Consider the following 15,059-nt stretch of genomic DNA (forward strand, 5'->3'; position numbering starts at 1 on the left):
AAAGCCAATTAACAATAACCCTTATTGCCAAAGCCAAGAAAGGGGAATACTAAGACAAACTGATAATAACCACCATTGCCAAAACCAAGAGAGGGCAATACTAAAACAGGCTAACAATAACCCACATTGCCAAAGCCAAGGGAGGGCAAGATTGAAACAGACTAATTATAACCTTTATTTCCAAATTGAGGAAGAGGCAATAGTTTGTAAATACCACAACAAGCATTGTCAAAGCCAAATAAGAGCAAGTGTGCTGGAGAGCCATTGTCAGCAGTTGTTTGGTATTAAAGTGGGAAAACAAGAGTGGCAGGAGAGAAGCCCTCCTGATAGGAAGTATTCAGGAGGAGAGGAGCATAACCTGCATTGCTTGTGGCAATCACAAGGGTGGTATAAATAGCACCAATGTGTATCATGTCTACCCAAAGAAGTAATAAATCTTGATGTTGTTGGAAGTCGAAGATGTTACTAAAGTATTTGAAGTAAACTTTACCACAGAAGTGCCTGTGGTAGTGTTAGGAGCTTTTTGTCCTGATGGGAGAGTATACCAGCACAGGGCCTTGTGTGGTGGTAATCCTGGTAGGTTAGTGGACCATGAAGAAGTAATTTAAGTGCTGTGGTGTGGTTAAAGATTGTTGTAGAAGAAGTTAAGAAGAAAGTGGCAAGTCCACTAAAAACACTTTGTGAACTGTTGTAGAAGAAGAAATGGCAAATCCACTAAAATCATTTTGTGAACTGTTGTGGAATCATCCGGACAAAATATTGTTGTTGACCTAATGTGGAATCAGCCTGACAGTCCTCTGGATACAGATGAATTGTGGAAGTGTTTTGATTTTATTTATTTATTCATGTGTTTGTTTATTTGTAACGTGCCGGAGACCCGCAGGCATCTGGGCGCACATGAACACAAGAAGACGAAGATATAAAACAGGACTCAATAGAAATTCATTCATTGGAAACAGAAATAACCCCAGACGAAAAGTAACAGTCATTATCTGAAAAGAATGTTTTTCAGAGATCCTCAAAAGGCTTTTGCATTTTTTTTCCAAACGTAGGGCCAATGGCAGGGAGGTCCATATGCCAATGTATGGAGGGTCCTTCTTAGACTCTTAGCTCTTTTGGATTTGTGGGTGTTAATAAGTCCCAGATTGGTGGAAAGTAAAATACGTCCGGGTTTGTATAAAGCAATACAGGACTTCAGGTAGGCAGGTGCCTTACCATAGAGGCATTTATGCACTATGGATGCAGTCTTGAAATTAATTTGATCAGCAATGGGGGGGGTGCAATGTAAAGATTGCTTGCCAGATGATATATGCTCATGTCTAGGGATGCCCTTGATAATGGAACAGAATCATTGTGAAGAATTTTAAGCTTTTACAGGCATTTTTTGCTGGCCCCCAACAATAATGCATTACAATAGTCCAGACGTGAGAGAATGATGGCTCGAGTGTGTCTGTCCTTCTCTATTACGAGACATTGGGCCTCATTACGACCCAGGCGGTAACCATGGCGCTAGTAGCGCCATGGTTGTCGCCGGTATTTTACCAACTCCATTCCAAGGTTGGCACGGCGGTAATTCCCCATTCACCATTGGCCCTTCCCCATTCCCATTTTTGCCCCCATAGGGCTCAATGGGAATGGGGAAGGTGGTAATTATGGTACCGCAAATTGTGGTACCGTAATTACCTCGAAAGTCCCTTTGCGGGTTCCTTCCTTAACGGCTGGTAACCAGCCGTTAAGGTCGGGACCCACAAAGGGACCTCGTAATTAGGCGGTAAGGGTTTAACGGCGCCAACACCTTTTATGGCGCCGTTAACCCCTTACCGCCTGGGTTGTAATGAGGCCCTTTGTCACAGTTTCCTGTCTTTGCAGCTTGTTGCTCATATAGTATTTTCCATTTATTATTTAGGTTCTGGTTTGGACCCTTCATAGTCTTCCCAGTCAGGGTTATTCAATCCTCTCCTTCTCAGCTTTATATAGGTTTGCATTCAGTAACTCCTTGTGAGCACTGGGACGAGTTCTTCTTCTCTCGTCCCGTTGCCCCGGCGACCAACGCTTCTCCTGTTCATCTATCTGTAGGTTGGGGAATGTCGTGGGCATTTGCATTTGCTTGGGTGCTTTTCTGAGGTACACGGTTTCTCCTTCCTTCTCTTTGTCACGCCCTCGTCCTCAGCTGTCCTTCTGCCATGTTCCCAATGTCTCACTCATTCTTCATACTGACTACAATGAAGTAGGGTGCATAAGTGTCCAGAACTGGTTAGGATTAAGGTGGATCATTACAGACAATTACCCGGAATCACACAACACCCTTTTTACCCTGAAGCTGAAGAAATAATATATGGGTGCTTATTGTTTTCCCGTTCTCAGCTTTCCTTACGCCATCTACGGCTTTACCACTTGGAAGCTGGTCACGTTTGCCCTTCTCAGATGGTCTCCGCATGTTTGGTTGGGCCACCTGCTCACCTTGGTAGAGACATGTCTCGCCACCACCTGCAGCAGGACTCTGCTTTCCTGAGGTACAACGTTTCTTCCATTGTCGGATGTGCTGGGCCTCTAGCATTACAGTCTAGGGTTCAGCCACTCTTTGAAAGTCGCGGGCTCGCTGACTGTTCTCTGGGCTGCCTTCTTCAGGTGTGCTTGTGTCAGGTGACTTCTCAGGCATAGGATACTGTCTGCCTCTCCAGCTTCCCCCACTTGTCCCATTTAGGTATGCATGTTCTCTCATAGAGATATTCTCATTTCCTTCTTCATGCTGGTAGGTTCCAGCAGTACCATCAGCCAAACAAGTATATGGTACAGTAGTCGTTGTAGCAATTCGTCCGATGTATGCTACTAGGTTGTGTGGCTTAGGGAGTCCTTGTCCCCTAAAGGGGAGTCTCTCCCAGTCCGGTCCCACTTGCCCAGACCCCTAGGGAGGGTCTTGCAGAGTGGGCTCACCTCCTTAGCCTCAAATGGGGAAGCTCTCCATTGGGGAGATGGGATGAATACCTTTGATTCGTCACACACCCTGGGAGAGGGTCCAATGAAGGGCACCCTATTGCTTTTCAATCAGGCAGTTGAAGGGCCAGTTTTAGAACTGTGGGCAAAACCGACTTCAGTTCTCCGAATGGACCACAACCTGCAGAAAATGCACAGGCTGGCCCCCCCAGACAACATGTTCCTTTCTGCCTATGCTTCACTGCAAGGTTTGGAGTTCGTGGCTGCTACATCCAACGTAAAAAACACTTGCCCCCTGACCGGGAAAGCAAGAGATTGGACGCATGGGGAGGGAATATTTTTCGGCTCTTCGAGACTTGTTCTGAGCAAGTTCTCCTTTGGCCTGTGGTAGGTCATGGCGGAGGTTTCAGAGTTTATCCATGAAGCTGAGATGTGTGAAGGCTATGAGGCCCTTATCAGGGACAGCAGGAAGCCTCCCGTCAGATGCTGCAGTCTGGTCTTGATACTGCAGACTGCGTAGAAAGAATAAAGCCCACAAGCATGGTCTTGCACAGATTTTCTTGGCTCAGGACATCCGGGTTTGCTACTGACATCCAAGAGAAACCTTTGGCTATGCCCTTCGATGGCATGAACTTATTCAGCACCAAGGCTGATGAGTCTTTACATTTATACCAAGCTTCTAAGGCTAGCTACCATTAAGTCGTTGTTGGGGATGGTGGTCCAGCAACAGCGTCCTGTAAGCCCTTAGGGAAGCGTGAGGGGTTTTCACCCCTTTGCCACCTATGCCCAAAGAGGTGGAAGCCAAGTCCCATCAGGCAAGCAAAGGCAGTCTTGTCCCTACAGGGGTAGTGGCTGATGTGTGCCCAGAAGAGGCACTTCACCTCAGCTGGGCCCTCCGCAACCCCTGCAATGAAGTCTCTCTAAAGTGGACTTCCGCCATCAGTCCCCAGTGGGAGAGAGAATATCCCTGTTTGGGGAGGAATGGAAAGATCCCACTTTCGATGCCTGAACCTTACAGGTCAAGTGTACTGTCTCCCTTTTGCCCTTGACCCTCTAGACAATCCCCTAGGCCACCAACCCTTGCCTCTCCACCAGAGGAGATCTAACCACTTCTGGCAAAAGTGGCCATAGAACTGTTACACTGCTCGGAACCTATTTATTGTTGCAGAAGAAGGACCGCATGACCCATTATGAAACTGCAGCTTCTAAACTTTGCTTGGGTAATGACAAGTTCACAATGGTCACTCTAGCCCATATCTTCCAGGCCATGTACGTAAACAACTAAATACCAAGTCACCCCGGATGCCAAGGATGCTTACTTCCATGTAGCCATGCACCAAAAGCACAGTAAGTACCTGAGATTCCAAGTAGGGAACTGTCACTACCAGTTCAAGGTCCTACGTTTGGGTCTTTGTTCGCTAGCAATGGTGGTGGCTCACCTCAGAAGGGAAGGCATTCATGGTTTTCCCTATCTGGATGACTGACTTGTCTGAGCCCACTCCCCGGTACTAGCTTCGGCACACCTATACCGTACATGCAGCCTGTTGCACAGCTTGGGCTTCTCTCTGAGCTTGATGAAGTGTAAGGATTTGCGGTCCTAGACCCTCCGATTTATAGGAGCGGTCTTGGACACTCGCCCGGGCTGGGGATTCCCACCCCAGGACAGAGTGACAAATATCTAAAAGATGGTTCAAGATTTCCAGCCACAGACAAAAGTTCCAGCTTCAGCCTTTCTTGACTTGCTGGGTCTTATGACCTCCTGCATCCTTGTGGTGCCAGAGACCCGACTGCCCATGAGGTCACTGAGGTGACTTCTGAGCTCACAGTGGTTGCAGTTTCAGGGACGACCATTAGACCTTCTGCAGTATCAGAGATTGTCCAGAGACTTACATTTGTGGTCCGTGAAGGACAACCTTCTGTTTTGTCAATTTTAGCCACAACTGATTCTAGTCATGGATGTGTGCCTGAAAGGCTGGGGACCTCACCTCCAATACCTTACTGTGAGCTGAGTGTGGTCCCCATGAGAGTGTCAGGAACACATTAATCAGCTGGGGCTGGGAGTGATCAGGCTGGCCCTGGTTGCTTTCCTTCCCTCCGCGAAGGGAAAGACAATGTTGGTCCTGACGGACAACACTGTAGGCTTGAATTACCTCAACAAGCGGGTGGTGCAGGTTCCTTGCTTTTGTGCCGCAAAGGTATGGGATTATGGTTCTGGGCTCTGGAGAAGAGCGTGTCCGACTGCAGCCCACCTGAGTAGTAAGAAAATCGGGCTGGCATATGCACTGAGCAGACAATCTTTGACTTCCCAGGTGTGGGAGCTCTGCCAAGACATTCTAGAAGAGATGTTGTCCATTGGGTTACCTTTCCAGTGGATCTTTTTGCTTCCAGTGTTAACAGGAAATTAAAGTGGTTCTGCCCCAGGGAGTTCCCTCGTCAGGAAGTTCTGGTAGATGCCTCAGCAGTCAAGTGGGTCTGTAATCTGCTCTATGCGTTCCTGCCGATCCCTTTTATTCTGCTGGTTCTTCGGAGACTTCACCTGTTTGGATCCACAATGATATTGATCGCTCTAGGCTGGGTCCGGAGAACGTAATACCTGGAGTTGCTGGACATGGCCATCTGTCCTCCCTGGCATCTGCCGCAGAGGACAGACCTCCACTCAGGGGGAGAGAAGAGAGGGGTCCTCCACCCGAACTTCTGCAGCCTGCTCCTTCATGCCTGACTGCTGAAAGGCTAAGGTGAAGGAATGGGATCCGTTGGGTGTTTGTTTTTAATGAATGCTCCGTTTGAGTCCCTTCATTCTTTTCGTTAATATTGCTCACCACAGTAGGTCCCTGCAAGTAGCTTCGACTTGATCATATTTTCAGCGTCCATTTCTAGTGGAGTGGAGAATTCAGCGTAACATTCTGTGTCAATTTCAAATGTATCCAAGTCTACCTTTAATGAACGCATCCCATAGTGTATCCCAGAATGGAAACTTCACTTTGTGGAGGATCACAGGTGCATTATCTCTAGGATTCTGTCAGACCGAGGGCTCCAGATAAGATTTTGAAGTGTGAGTATTTTACTCGCTATTTTTTGATGTTGAGACAGGCAGAGAACAGAAAGTTTCCCAAAGACCTTGTCCCATTCGCTTCCCAGTCGCCAAGAGAAAGAGAAGAGTGATCTATATATACCAGAAAACCTGCAGAAGAAAGAAAGTGTTCCAGTCACAACGCCCTAATTATAACGCCTAGTGGTAAATATCTCACTCTCTTCACGACAAAAGGAGAGTCTGGGTAAATTTACAACCATGCAAACTATCCCCAAAACACAAACTCTAAACCAAACGAGTTCAAGTGGTTGAATGTCATTGCCTCACTAGTCTCTTTACCAGTGCAGTCACTCACACTCCCCTCCACTGGAAGCCACTCGTCTTTTTGAAACAAATATAAAGACGTTATGTATACAAAAATACCATCATATTTTATTAATTTTATACATGATTTTCAAAACAATTCTTGATTCATCACAATACAAATCACAACAAGGTGTCACAAGTCTAGGCGGAGAGCACAGGACAGAGGCTATCTCTCACTGTATGCAAACAGATTAAGGGAAATTCCGGAGACAATGCTAGCATAAAACAAATTAAAGGTACATACCAAGCTGTTAGTTGAAACAGAAATTCACAGGAACTGCAGGGGCAGGAGAGGGTTGTAAACAAAGAGACAGAGAAATAGCAAAGACAAGCAAGTACATTGGGCAACACGGATTGATCAGAAATAAGGGTGTACTGGAATATGATAAGGGGTCTCCAGAGATTAAGGAAAGCCCTTGGGATAGGTACCAGCAGATTACTCTTAAAAACAGTCATAAAGCAACGTCATGACTTAGGCGTGCCGAGGAAACTGTTGTACTCAGTGCAAGGGTAAAACTGAAAGACCATATACTGAGGCAGGTACGACTTCAACGGACTAAGTGAAGGCAACAGAAGTCTTCCCTTATCTGATCTGAACAGAGACCAACCCAGGGTCACACTGTAAAACGGATTCAATTGGAGGCACCACAGTGGACCAGGATGTATACATGTAGAAAGCAGCATTGAAAGAAATAACCAGGTACAGGACAGGATAGGATATCAGAAGTTAGAACAGGCAGGTTGCAAGGCAAGGAGTCCAGAGGAATAGGGCAGAAGGCAGAGGAGTGGTGCAAGGCTGCCAGGCAGGGAAGCCCAAAGGAGCAGGGCGGAAGACAGCAGAGTGCGGCAGAGCCCAGAGGAGCAGGGCAGAAAGCAGCAGAGTGTGGCAGAGCCGTCAGGTGGGAGCCCAGAGGAGCAGGGCAGAAGGTACAGGTGGGAGACCAGAGGAGCAGGGTGGAAGGAAGCAGAGTGTGGCAGAGCCTCCGGGTGGGAGACCAGAGGAGCAGGGCGGAAGGCAGCGGAGTGTGGCAGAGCCACCAGGTGGAAGCCCAGAGGAGCAGGGCGGAAGGCAGTGGAGTGTGGCATAGCCGTCAGGTGGGAGCCCAAAGGAGCAGGGCAGAAGGTTAGAGCAGACTGGAGAGGGAGCTGCAAGCATCAACAGCAACAGGAATCAAAGGCCAAAAGAGGATTTCCAGGAAAGATCAACAACTGGTAACAGGAGCACCAGCACGAACTCCCAGTGGAAGCAGTTGACTGACAACTGCTTCTGTTCAAAGTGAGCTTATAAAGGCCTTCCCAGCCAGCAGGCCAGCAGGGTCAAGCTGATTGCAGACTCTGGCAGCTATGTTCAATTAAGCCCAGCCCTGGCTTCAGTAGCCTGCAGCAGTAGCAGCAGTGGTTTCTAATCAAGTGCTCTCCAGCTCTCTGCAGCCTAGCCTGCAGTAGCTTGGAACAGGTGAATGCAATCAGGCCCTCTGCAGCTCTTAGTAGCTTGCTGCAAACAAATGTATTTAGTATACCTCCTCCAGCCCTCTGCCTTTTGGACAGCGTATATGTCCCAGAATGCATCTGTTGGTTTAACCCAAAAGCCGGAATGGAACACGCAATTAGATTAGTCCAAAACTGCTGCGGTAAAACAAGGAAATAAAGGCAGAGGCGCATGTAGCGGTGCTGGGTGGCAGGTGAGTAGGATTGTGACACAAGGTGGTTATCACCGCAAAGCCATCATTACATATACCTGCATTAAAACTTATTGTGTGCAACTCAATCACAACTACTCACTATAGTTCTCAATCACTCTAATTGCATCTATACCCACACTCTACAATCACCCAACATGTTTCATTCCATTCATCTCAATAAAATCGATTTCTTGGAAATTCTGAGGCCCTGTGTAAACACCACACTATCCTATATAAAATACACCTTTAATCCACAGTAGTTGAGCTACAATTTATTTTTAACATGAACAACAACAACTTCCTGGTTCTTCTCAGTGCTCCCAGTCTTGTTTCATCAGTGGAAGTGTCCTAGAAAATGACACATAAAGAGGGTCGTAATACCTCTATTTCATAGACTACTTTTAACTCTATCATAGTCCACTCATTGGCACCTTAAATGTGCCTCAGTCACCCTGTGTACAGGGTCACTAATATTACAGACTTTTGTGCATTGCATACTCACTCTTTAGGATGCTCCAACTCTGTGACAGTACGGCGCCCCCAGATCTGGTTCTTAGGAGTTCTTTGTACTGTTTTCAAACAACAATGTTGTCACTACTGAGCGTTCTACCGCAGCATCTTAATTTCTTATACCTATGTTGAACACAGTAATAATCAGTAAACTCACTGACTAATTGGATACCTTTAACCAGTACTTCAGTGAAAAAGGCTCCACCTCTTTACTTAACCAACCTGAACTACATTTCCCATGATACTTTTCTTGGTGTTGCACATCCTCAAATGGATCACAGAGACACTGCAGTTGCTACCATATCTACAGCCTTCTTATTTCGCATATGTTCCATATAACCTCTCGTCTTCATAACTACTTTACGGTATGTCGTGTTCTGCTTACATGACTGTCAATAGCTAACGTATAGCTATAACGCCCAGCGGCACATCCTCAAATAGCTCATGCTCACCTTCTCGGCATCATTGCAATGTGATCCTTCCCTGGATTGTGAAATATTGTACATTAGTGCTTGAGTAGCTGAGTAGCTACTGTCTGTACATAATCAATTTTTATTGATGTGTAAATTAGATGCAGAGATGGGTTTCTGCAGTGCTGTAGGTGAGAAACGCAAAACAGACAGAAAAGCCTGGAACAGCAAAGAGTGAACCCCCCCCCCCCTTGCGTATTCAACAAGCTTTTATATCAGAGCCATATTGGTTTCAGCACGAGGACAGTGGGCGTAACTATGATCTCATCAAAGTGAAACTCATCATTCATAACAAGCTGCGTTGTGTTCCATTCAGAGCCTAGTACTCAATGCCAAATACCCAGTTGATGGCTAGATAAGAAGACAACTGTCAATGGAATTAGATCAATGACTTAATAGCCCATTGTTAGGGAAAATTCTCTCTTTAGGCTGAATTTCCTAACCTAGTGAGTCCCCCAGCAGCTTTGCTGGATTTCTGGAGTTTGTTTTTTTCTCCTGCCAAGAGTGAGACTCTTTTTCTCCCACTCTTGGACATGATTTATGGTGTTCCTTTGACTGTTTATGTGTTTTATGGGCTATGGGGTCCTTTACTCCATAGGGCCTCATGTGTTTTTACTATGTGTTACACAGCACCCTCCGTGCGGTGACACTGGGGTGTCATAGTGACACCCCACCATAGACTCCATACCGTGGGACTGACTAATGTCTCCCAGGGCATGTAAAGTCACCATTGGCTTTACTAGTCCCAAATTAGTAACAGAAACCGGTACAAACCATCATATTGTGGACGTACTGGTCGGGGCAATTCGATTGCCCCGGGGTCTGTTAGTCGAGGGGGCACGTCTCCGTCCCCCCTGATCGAGTTTTGGCTGGTGGCAGTGGATACTACTTTTTATATTTGACCGCGAATATATCCCTATGGGATTTTCCCATTGTTTGAGGCTACCAACTTTAATTATTTAATTCTCATAGCCTCGAACATACCGCCGGTTTATTTAATTAATATTAATTCGCTGGTTGGTATTTTTTGCCAGGACTCAATTCTAAAATGGCGTTTGTGTTCTCTTCTGTGACTCCAACCCAAGTCGAGCCCTTTGTTCCACTTTTTGGCGGGCTTCTCCACAGAAGCCTCCAAAAGTGGTGCCACTCTATCTGGGTACCACAGGGGGTGTTGGAGGGGGTTTAGGCACCCTGGACTGAGTTACCTTGGTAACTCAAGTCGCACTCTTGTGTGATTGGCCCAAGTGGTGAGCCGGCCGGCTAGGCTGAGTGAATGGGGGTGTTCTGCATAAAAGCAGGGCTTTTGGGACTGGAACTTGAGAAGTCACCACAGGACCTGAGAATACGACGAGGGAGAAGCTGAGCCAACCTACCACGACGACACCACCGGTGGAGCCCTGCGGAACCGACTCACCACTTCCCGACGACAGAGAAGATCTCCCGACTGGAGAGGCTTCTTCCCCTGACTGGTGGGCACAACCAGTTTACCTTCTTCTCTTCGCATCCCAGGCCGTCTTGTGGTTGAATTGCCTGTGCCAAGCACCCCGGCAACCGGATAGCCACTTACCACTGCACCGCGAATAAAAAGACCGCTCCTTTTACCTGAGAACTCTGCGGCTGGTTTCTTCCCGGGCAGTGCAACGGACTCCTGTCTTCCTCCCCGACGAGATCCTCTCTTTCCCCGGACGAAGCACCGACTTGCATCCGCTGCCAGGAACAACTGCCCCCGCTGGAGTCTTCTCACCACTTTAAGGTACTGTGTCCGCCAGGCCTCCCTTTCTAAAGATTGCTACAAGGTAATAATAATCCCTTAACCTTCTGGACCTGGTTGGCCGCCTTGACCTTCTAACGGGTCCCTTTCTTTTGGTCCAACTCTTTTTTGAACATTTGCAAGACTCTTGTGCACCTCAACCGTGTGACCTTGGACACATTTCGTTCTGATCCTCTTAAAGTGGATCCGGCCTTCTGAACTCTAACTTCATGGTTTTACTTGCCTCCCTCTCTTGTTTTGTTCTTATGAAAGTGTTGTGATCTGTTTCAATTTATACTCTGCTTTTCTCTCCCTTTTAAAACGAATTATTATAGTGCCGTCTACGTTAAGCGCTCACCGCTGTCTCAAAATAAGTGGGGCTTTACTTAAGACTTGTCTAAAATTCCTCTAAGGGAGTGTATATCTTTTAGTGACCGTGTTTTTGAATTGCTTACTATTGGTGCCTGTGTGTTTTTCTAGATGTGGTTTTAAATATATAATTATATCTCCTTTACACCAAGCTCTGATCAGTGTTTACTTGCTCTACTGTGCTCTTCTAACCTATTGTGAATACTCTGTATACTGGCTAACTCTTCTTGAGGGAAGTCTGACTGCTCAGCCACAGCTACCAAGTAAATCTGTGTGGTACAGACTGCTACCAAGTGGGTTTACTGCCAAACACCTGTAGTCTTAAATCTTTTGCAGTGGTCCCAGAGGGAACTGCACAGGTTTCTGTCTAACACCCATCCTTGCAACTAGTATAGCGGGGAAGCATGCTCTGTTATGCGCCTTCCCAGGTTCAAGGAGTGTTGCTGTCTACATTTTAACTGTGCTAACGTAACAGAATATATAAACATGCAGTGAGAACTTTTGTCTCTCTTTTCTTTGCTTTAGCATCCATCAATTCAAGATGGTGGCAAGTCCCTCTTACATGTATTTACATTGGGTTTCGAATCCTTTTTCCCTTCACACTATTTTCAAAATGAGGCTAGAAATGGATCAAATACAGTCTTAAAAATAGCACATTCAGATTTTCAGAAGCGCCACATTCAGTATTCCTACAAATCTGCCTTTGTCCGATTAATCGTTTGGTTGGTATGTAACTCTTTAATGGTTTCGAGGTCATTGAATTGCCACATGTAGTAATACTCATACTGATCCCCTAGAGTTTTACCTCAGTTGGGACTTTTAGGTAACATGGATTTAGGTATGGTTGTTCATTAATTTATTTAGGTTGTATATCATATGTAGTTGTGGAGAATGTGGGCATCCTATGTAAATGGTGTGGTGATCCACCTGTGGCAGATTGAATGACTGGCAAAATACTAAATTCAACTGGAGATGGGGACCATACAGAAATGAAAATTGTAAAGACTTTTTACATCACGATACAACACAGCATTAGACGGAACATGCACAGTTGTAGATGAACTAAAACTAGATGTTATCAAAATAGTTGAGAGCACTTGTAGAGAGTTGATAGACCTCTGAGTTAGCTGCTTCCTGGGAAAAAGGTCAGTGGATATTTGAGCTGTTGAAGAAAAGTCTTACTGGAGTGAGGGTTCATGCAGGAAAGCAGCAACACTTGATGAAACCTTCCAAATTCTATAACATCCCAAATGCTATGAAATCCTGTTGGTTACTGCAAATTTCCCATTTCAAATCTGGTCAAGGAGAATTGTGATGATCCAAGTGCTCACAAACCAGTGGATAAGTCAGTTTGGATGCAGGGGCAGGTGATAACCTCGATCTTTGGTCCAGCTGCTTTGGGGTGCAATAATTAGCTGAGCTTTAATCTTGAGAAGAGATCATTGACCTGTGCTCACATTGCTGTCTTGTTGCTGTAGGCGTTTTGTCTAAAAACCGGGGTAAACTCAAAATAAACAAAGCAATTATTTCTGTGTCCTCTTAAGTCTGTCTTCACCATAACCTCAAAGTCTTCTTTGGGGTGCTGGCCTTCATTCACTCTTGTCTTGGACCGGGCTTCGCTCTCCACTACCCAGTTTGTTGTTTACTTTGTAAAAACAAGAGGGTTATTTCAAGAGCCTCTCTTTCTGGTCACTGTGCTTTGCTGCAGCCGGCAAGCAGACTGTCTTCAGACATAGTGATGAATTGGAAAGTTCAGGTGAAGTCCCACTCCCTCAAGCCCAGTAAATTGATGATCTCCGGATTGGTCATGGAATGGCAATAAGTGTCTATTTGTCAATTGCTCCAAAGAGCAAAGTGAGAACATAGTTTTTTGTAAAAAAGTAATCTTCAGAGTGGGGCGTAAGCAGGGACCAATCTAGGTGGGGTGGGATTCACATTTAGTAAGGGAGGTGGCAGGCACCGCTTCATTGCATTGAGTCATGCCACAATGCAGCCTAAGACCAGTGCTAAAATAAACACTGGCAAATTGTATTGCAGAAACTTCACTTTGCCCGTTGGAGTGTAATGGTATGATTTACATCCAGGCTACGCCATTGCCAGTTGATAGAAACGCAACTGGTCACAAACATTCAGCAAAATAGAAAATATATATGTGCATGGAGATGGCATCATCTCACACTCTGAGCTAGTTATCCATAACACCCTTCAATAGTACACTGGCAATACAATCTTTCCCAGGCACTTTAATTCATTATAAGACATTGTGACCGAAATACACTGTTGATGATATGTCCCTCAGACAAAGTTCATGTTTCTGTGGCCTTTTGATAGGCCTGCACTAGCCAGGGTATTTCTCTCAGTCTGTGCTATCTCCTTATAAGACATGCCTTGATGACGGGTTACTCCAGGCTAGCTTCTTATAACACTCTGATAGAAGTATACTGGTAAAGGAGCTCCGTCAGTCCATAAAAGTGTCAGATAGTGCGCTATAACTGGTGTGTACTGGGGATTACATTTCCTTCAGTCTATTCTAGATCATTAAAACTGTTTGGTAAGCCTACCTTGTAGATTGTAGCTTTTAAAATAACCCCTTGACAGGCATAGGCGGATGATAAGTTTTCACTCGGCATACCCTACCTCTCTGTAAGGCCTTTTGATAGATGTGAACTGACAAGGGCATCTCCCTTTGCCCAGGCTAGCACCTTATCTCATGCTTTGGTATACATGATATGAGCCTGCTCAGCCTATGCTAACACTGAGTTCATTTATTATGCATGTCCACTTGATGACATCGCCATCCTTCCATAATATATACTTGTGATGAGACCTCATCCCCATTGTGCTAGACCCCTGGAATCCCCTTTGGGAGAGGTGAACCGAGGATGAGATCTTAGTTTTTTATATGTTTATATATTTTTATATTTGTATACTTATGTTAGCTCCTAGTTAGACCCTTTAATAGTACTGTAAATGTGCATGTCTCTACCGTCACACTTGTCATCTTGTGAGAAATTCTTCCATTTGCACAGCCTATGTGTGCTTGTATGTTGGAATATTACATTTGCGCTCTACTCAACAGGGCACTGGGCGTATTCATTCACCTTAAAAGATGAGGAAGAGACCTATTGCATTGACCATCAAGACTGTACAAGAGTGGAAAGCCTCAGTAGTGCCACAGGTGAGTATATTTTGAGTGAGTGTATTTTGCCTGGCTCTTTAGGATCAGTAGAGGTAACAGGCGCAGGGCCCCTCTTTCCCAGTCTGTGTCCTCTTAGAATCGTTTTCCATTTTCAAGTCACCCTTGTTGGCTAGTGGCAGAAAAGAATCCCCTGTTCTTGGGGTATCTGCAGTAGGTAAGGAGCCCTTGGTCTAGATTATCATTTCAACTGTGCCAAAGCTAATATGGCCACTGGCACCATTTTGGAAATGCTAGTGTTCTCTGCAAATGCACAATCATTACGTTTCAATGTCTTCAATGTCTTGAAAGAAAGTGTGTATTTAAACTGTGTGCAAAGTTATTCGAGGGCACTCTTGGTCACACATGCAAGAATGAGGCTGGCACAGCTGATCAGAAGATGAACATCCAGTGTGTCTAAAAGAAGTGTAACCATAACTATTAAATATGGACACAGGTTATGGTAAACAGAAAAGCGCAGGACTGACCGCACCGATGCATACACACTGCCAAGATTGCCTTGATTTGAACCCTTTGTATCCTACAATCGATAATATTGGAACATTCCTGTGTTGGTTATTTCTCAAAAACATCAGCCAAAAAACTGTGTATGAGTAAGTCACCTCAAATGCAAAAAGGTTCGATTCCCTGCAACTCGAACAGTCATTCCCTATGTGGCATGTACCAAAACGGAACTTTTCATTTTGCCTTGCCATCCAGAATCGTAGTGGATTCCTGAGGAATGACGGTTCGCATTATCTGGTGATCCCCT

General features: G+C 45.6%; 1 protein-coding gene across 1 annotated transcript in view; it reads left to right on the top strand.

Annotated features, from left to right (window-relative positions):
- Window positions 1-15,059, top strand: part of LOC138582122 (zinc finger protein 813-like) — a 159,339-nt gene that overhangs the window by 117,083 nt on the left and 27,197 nt on the right. Inside the window, exon 5 of the mRNA XM_069653114.1 lies at window positions 14,192-14,290. Coding sequence (XP_069509215.1) covers window positions 14,192-14,290 — 99 coding nt within the window. The remainder of the gene's footprint in view (window positions 1-14,191; window positions 14,291-15,059) is intronic.

This window comes from Ambystoma mexicanum, chromosome 3q (assembly GCF_040938575.1).
Source record: "Ambystoma mexicanum isolate Mex_15411 chromosome 3q, UKY_AmexF1_1, whole genome shotgun sequence".
In the NCBI taxonomy this organism is placed as follows: domain Eukaryota; kingdom Metazoa; phylum Chordata; class Amphibia; order Caudata; family Ambystomatidae; genus Ambystoma; species Ambystoma mexicanum.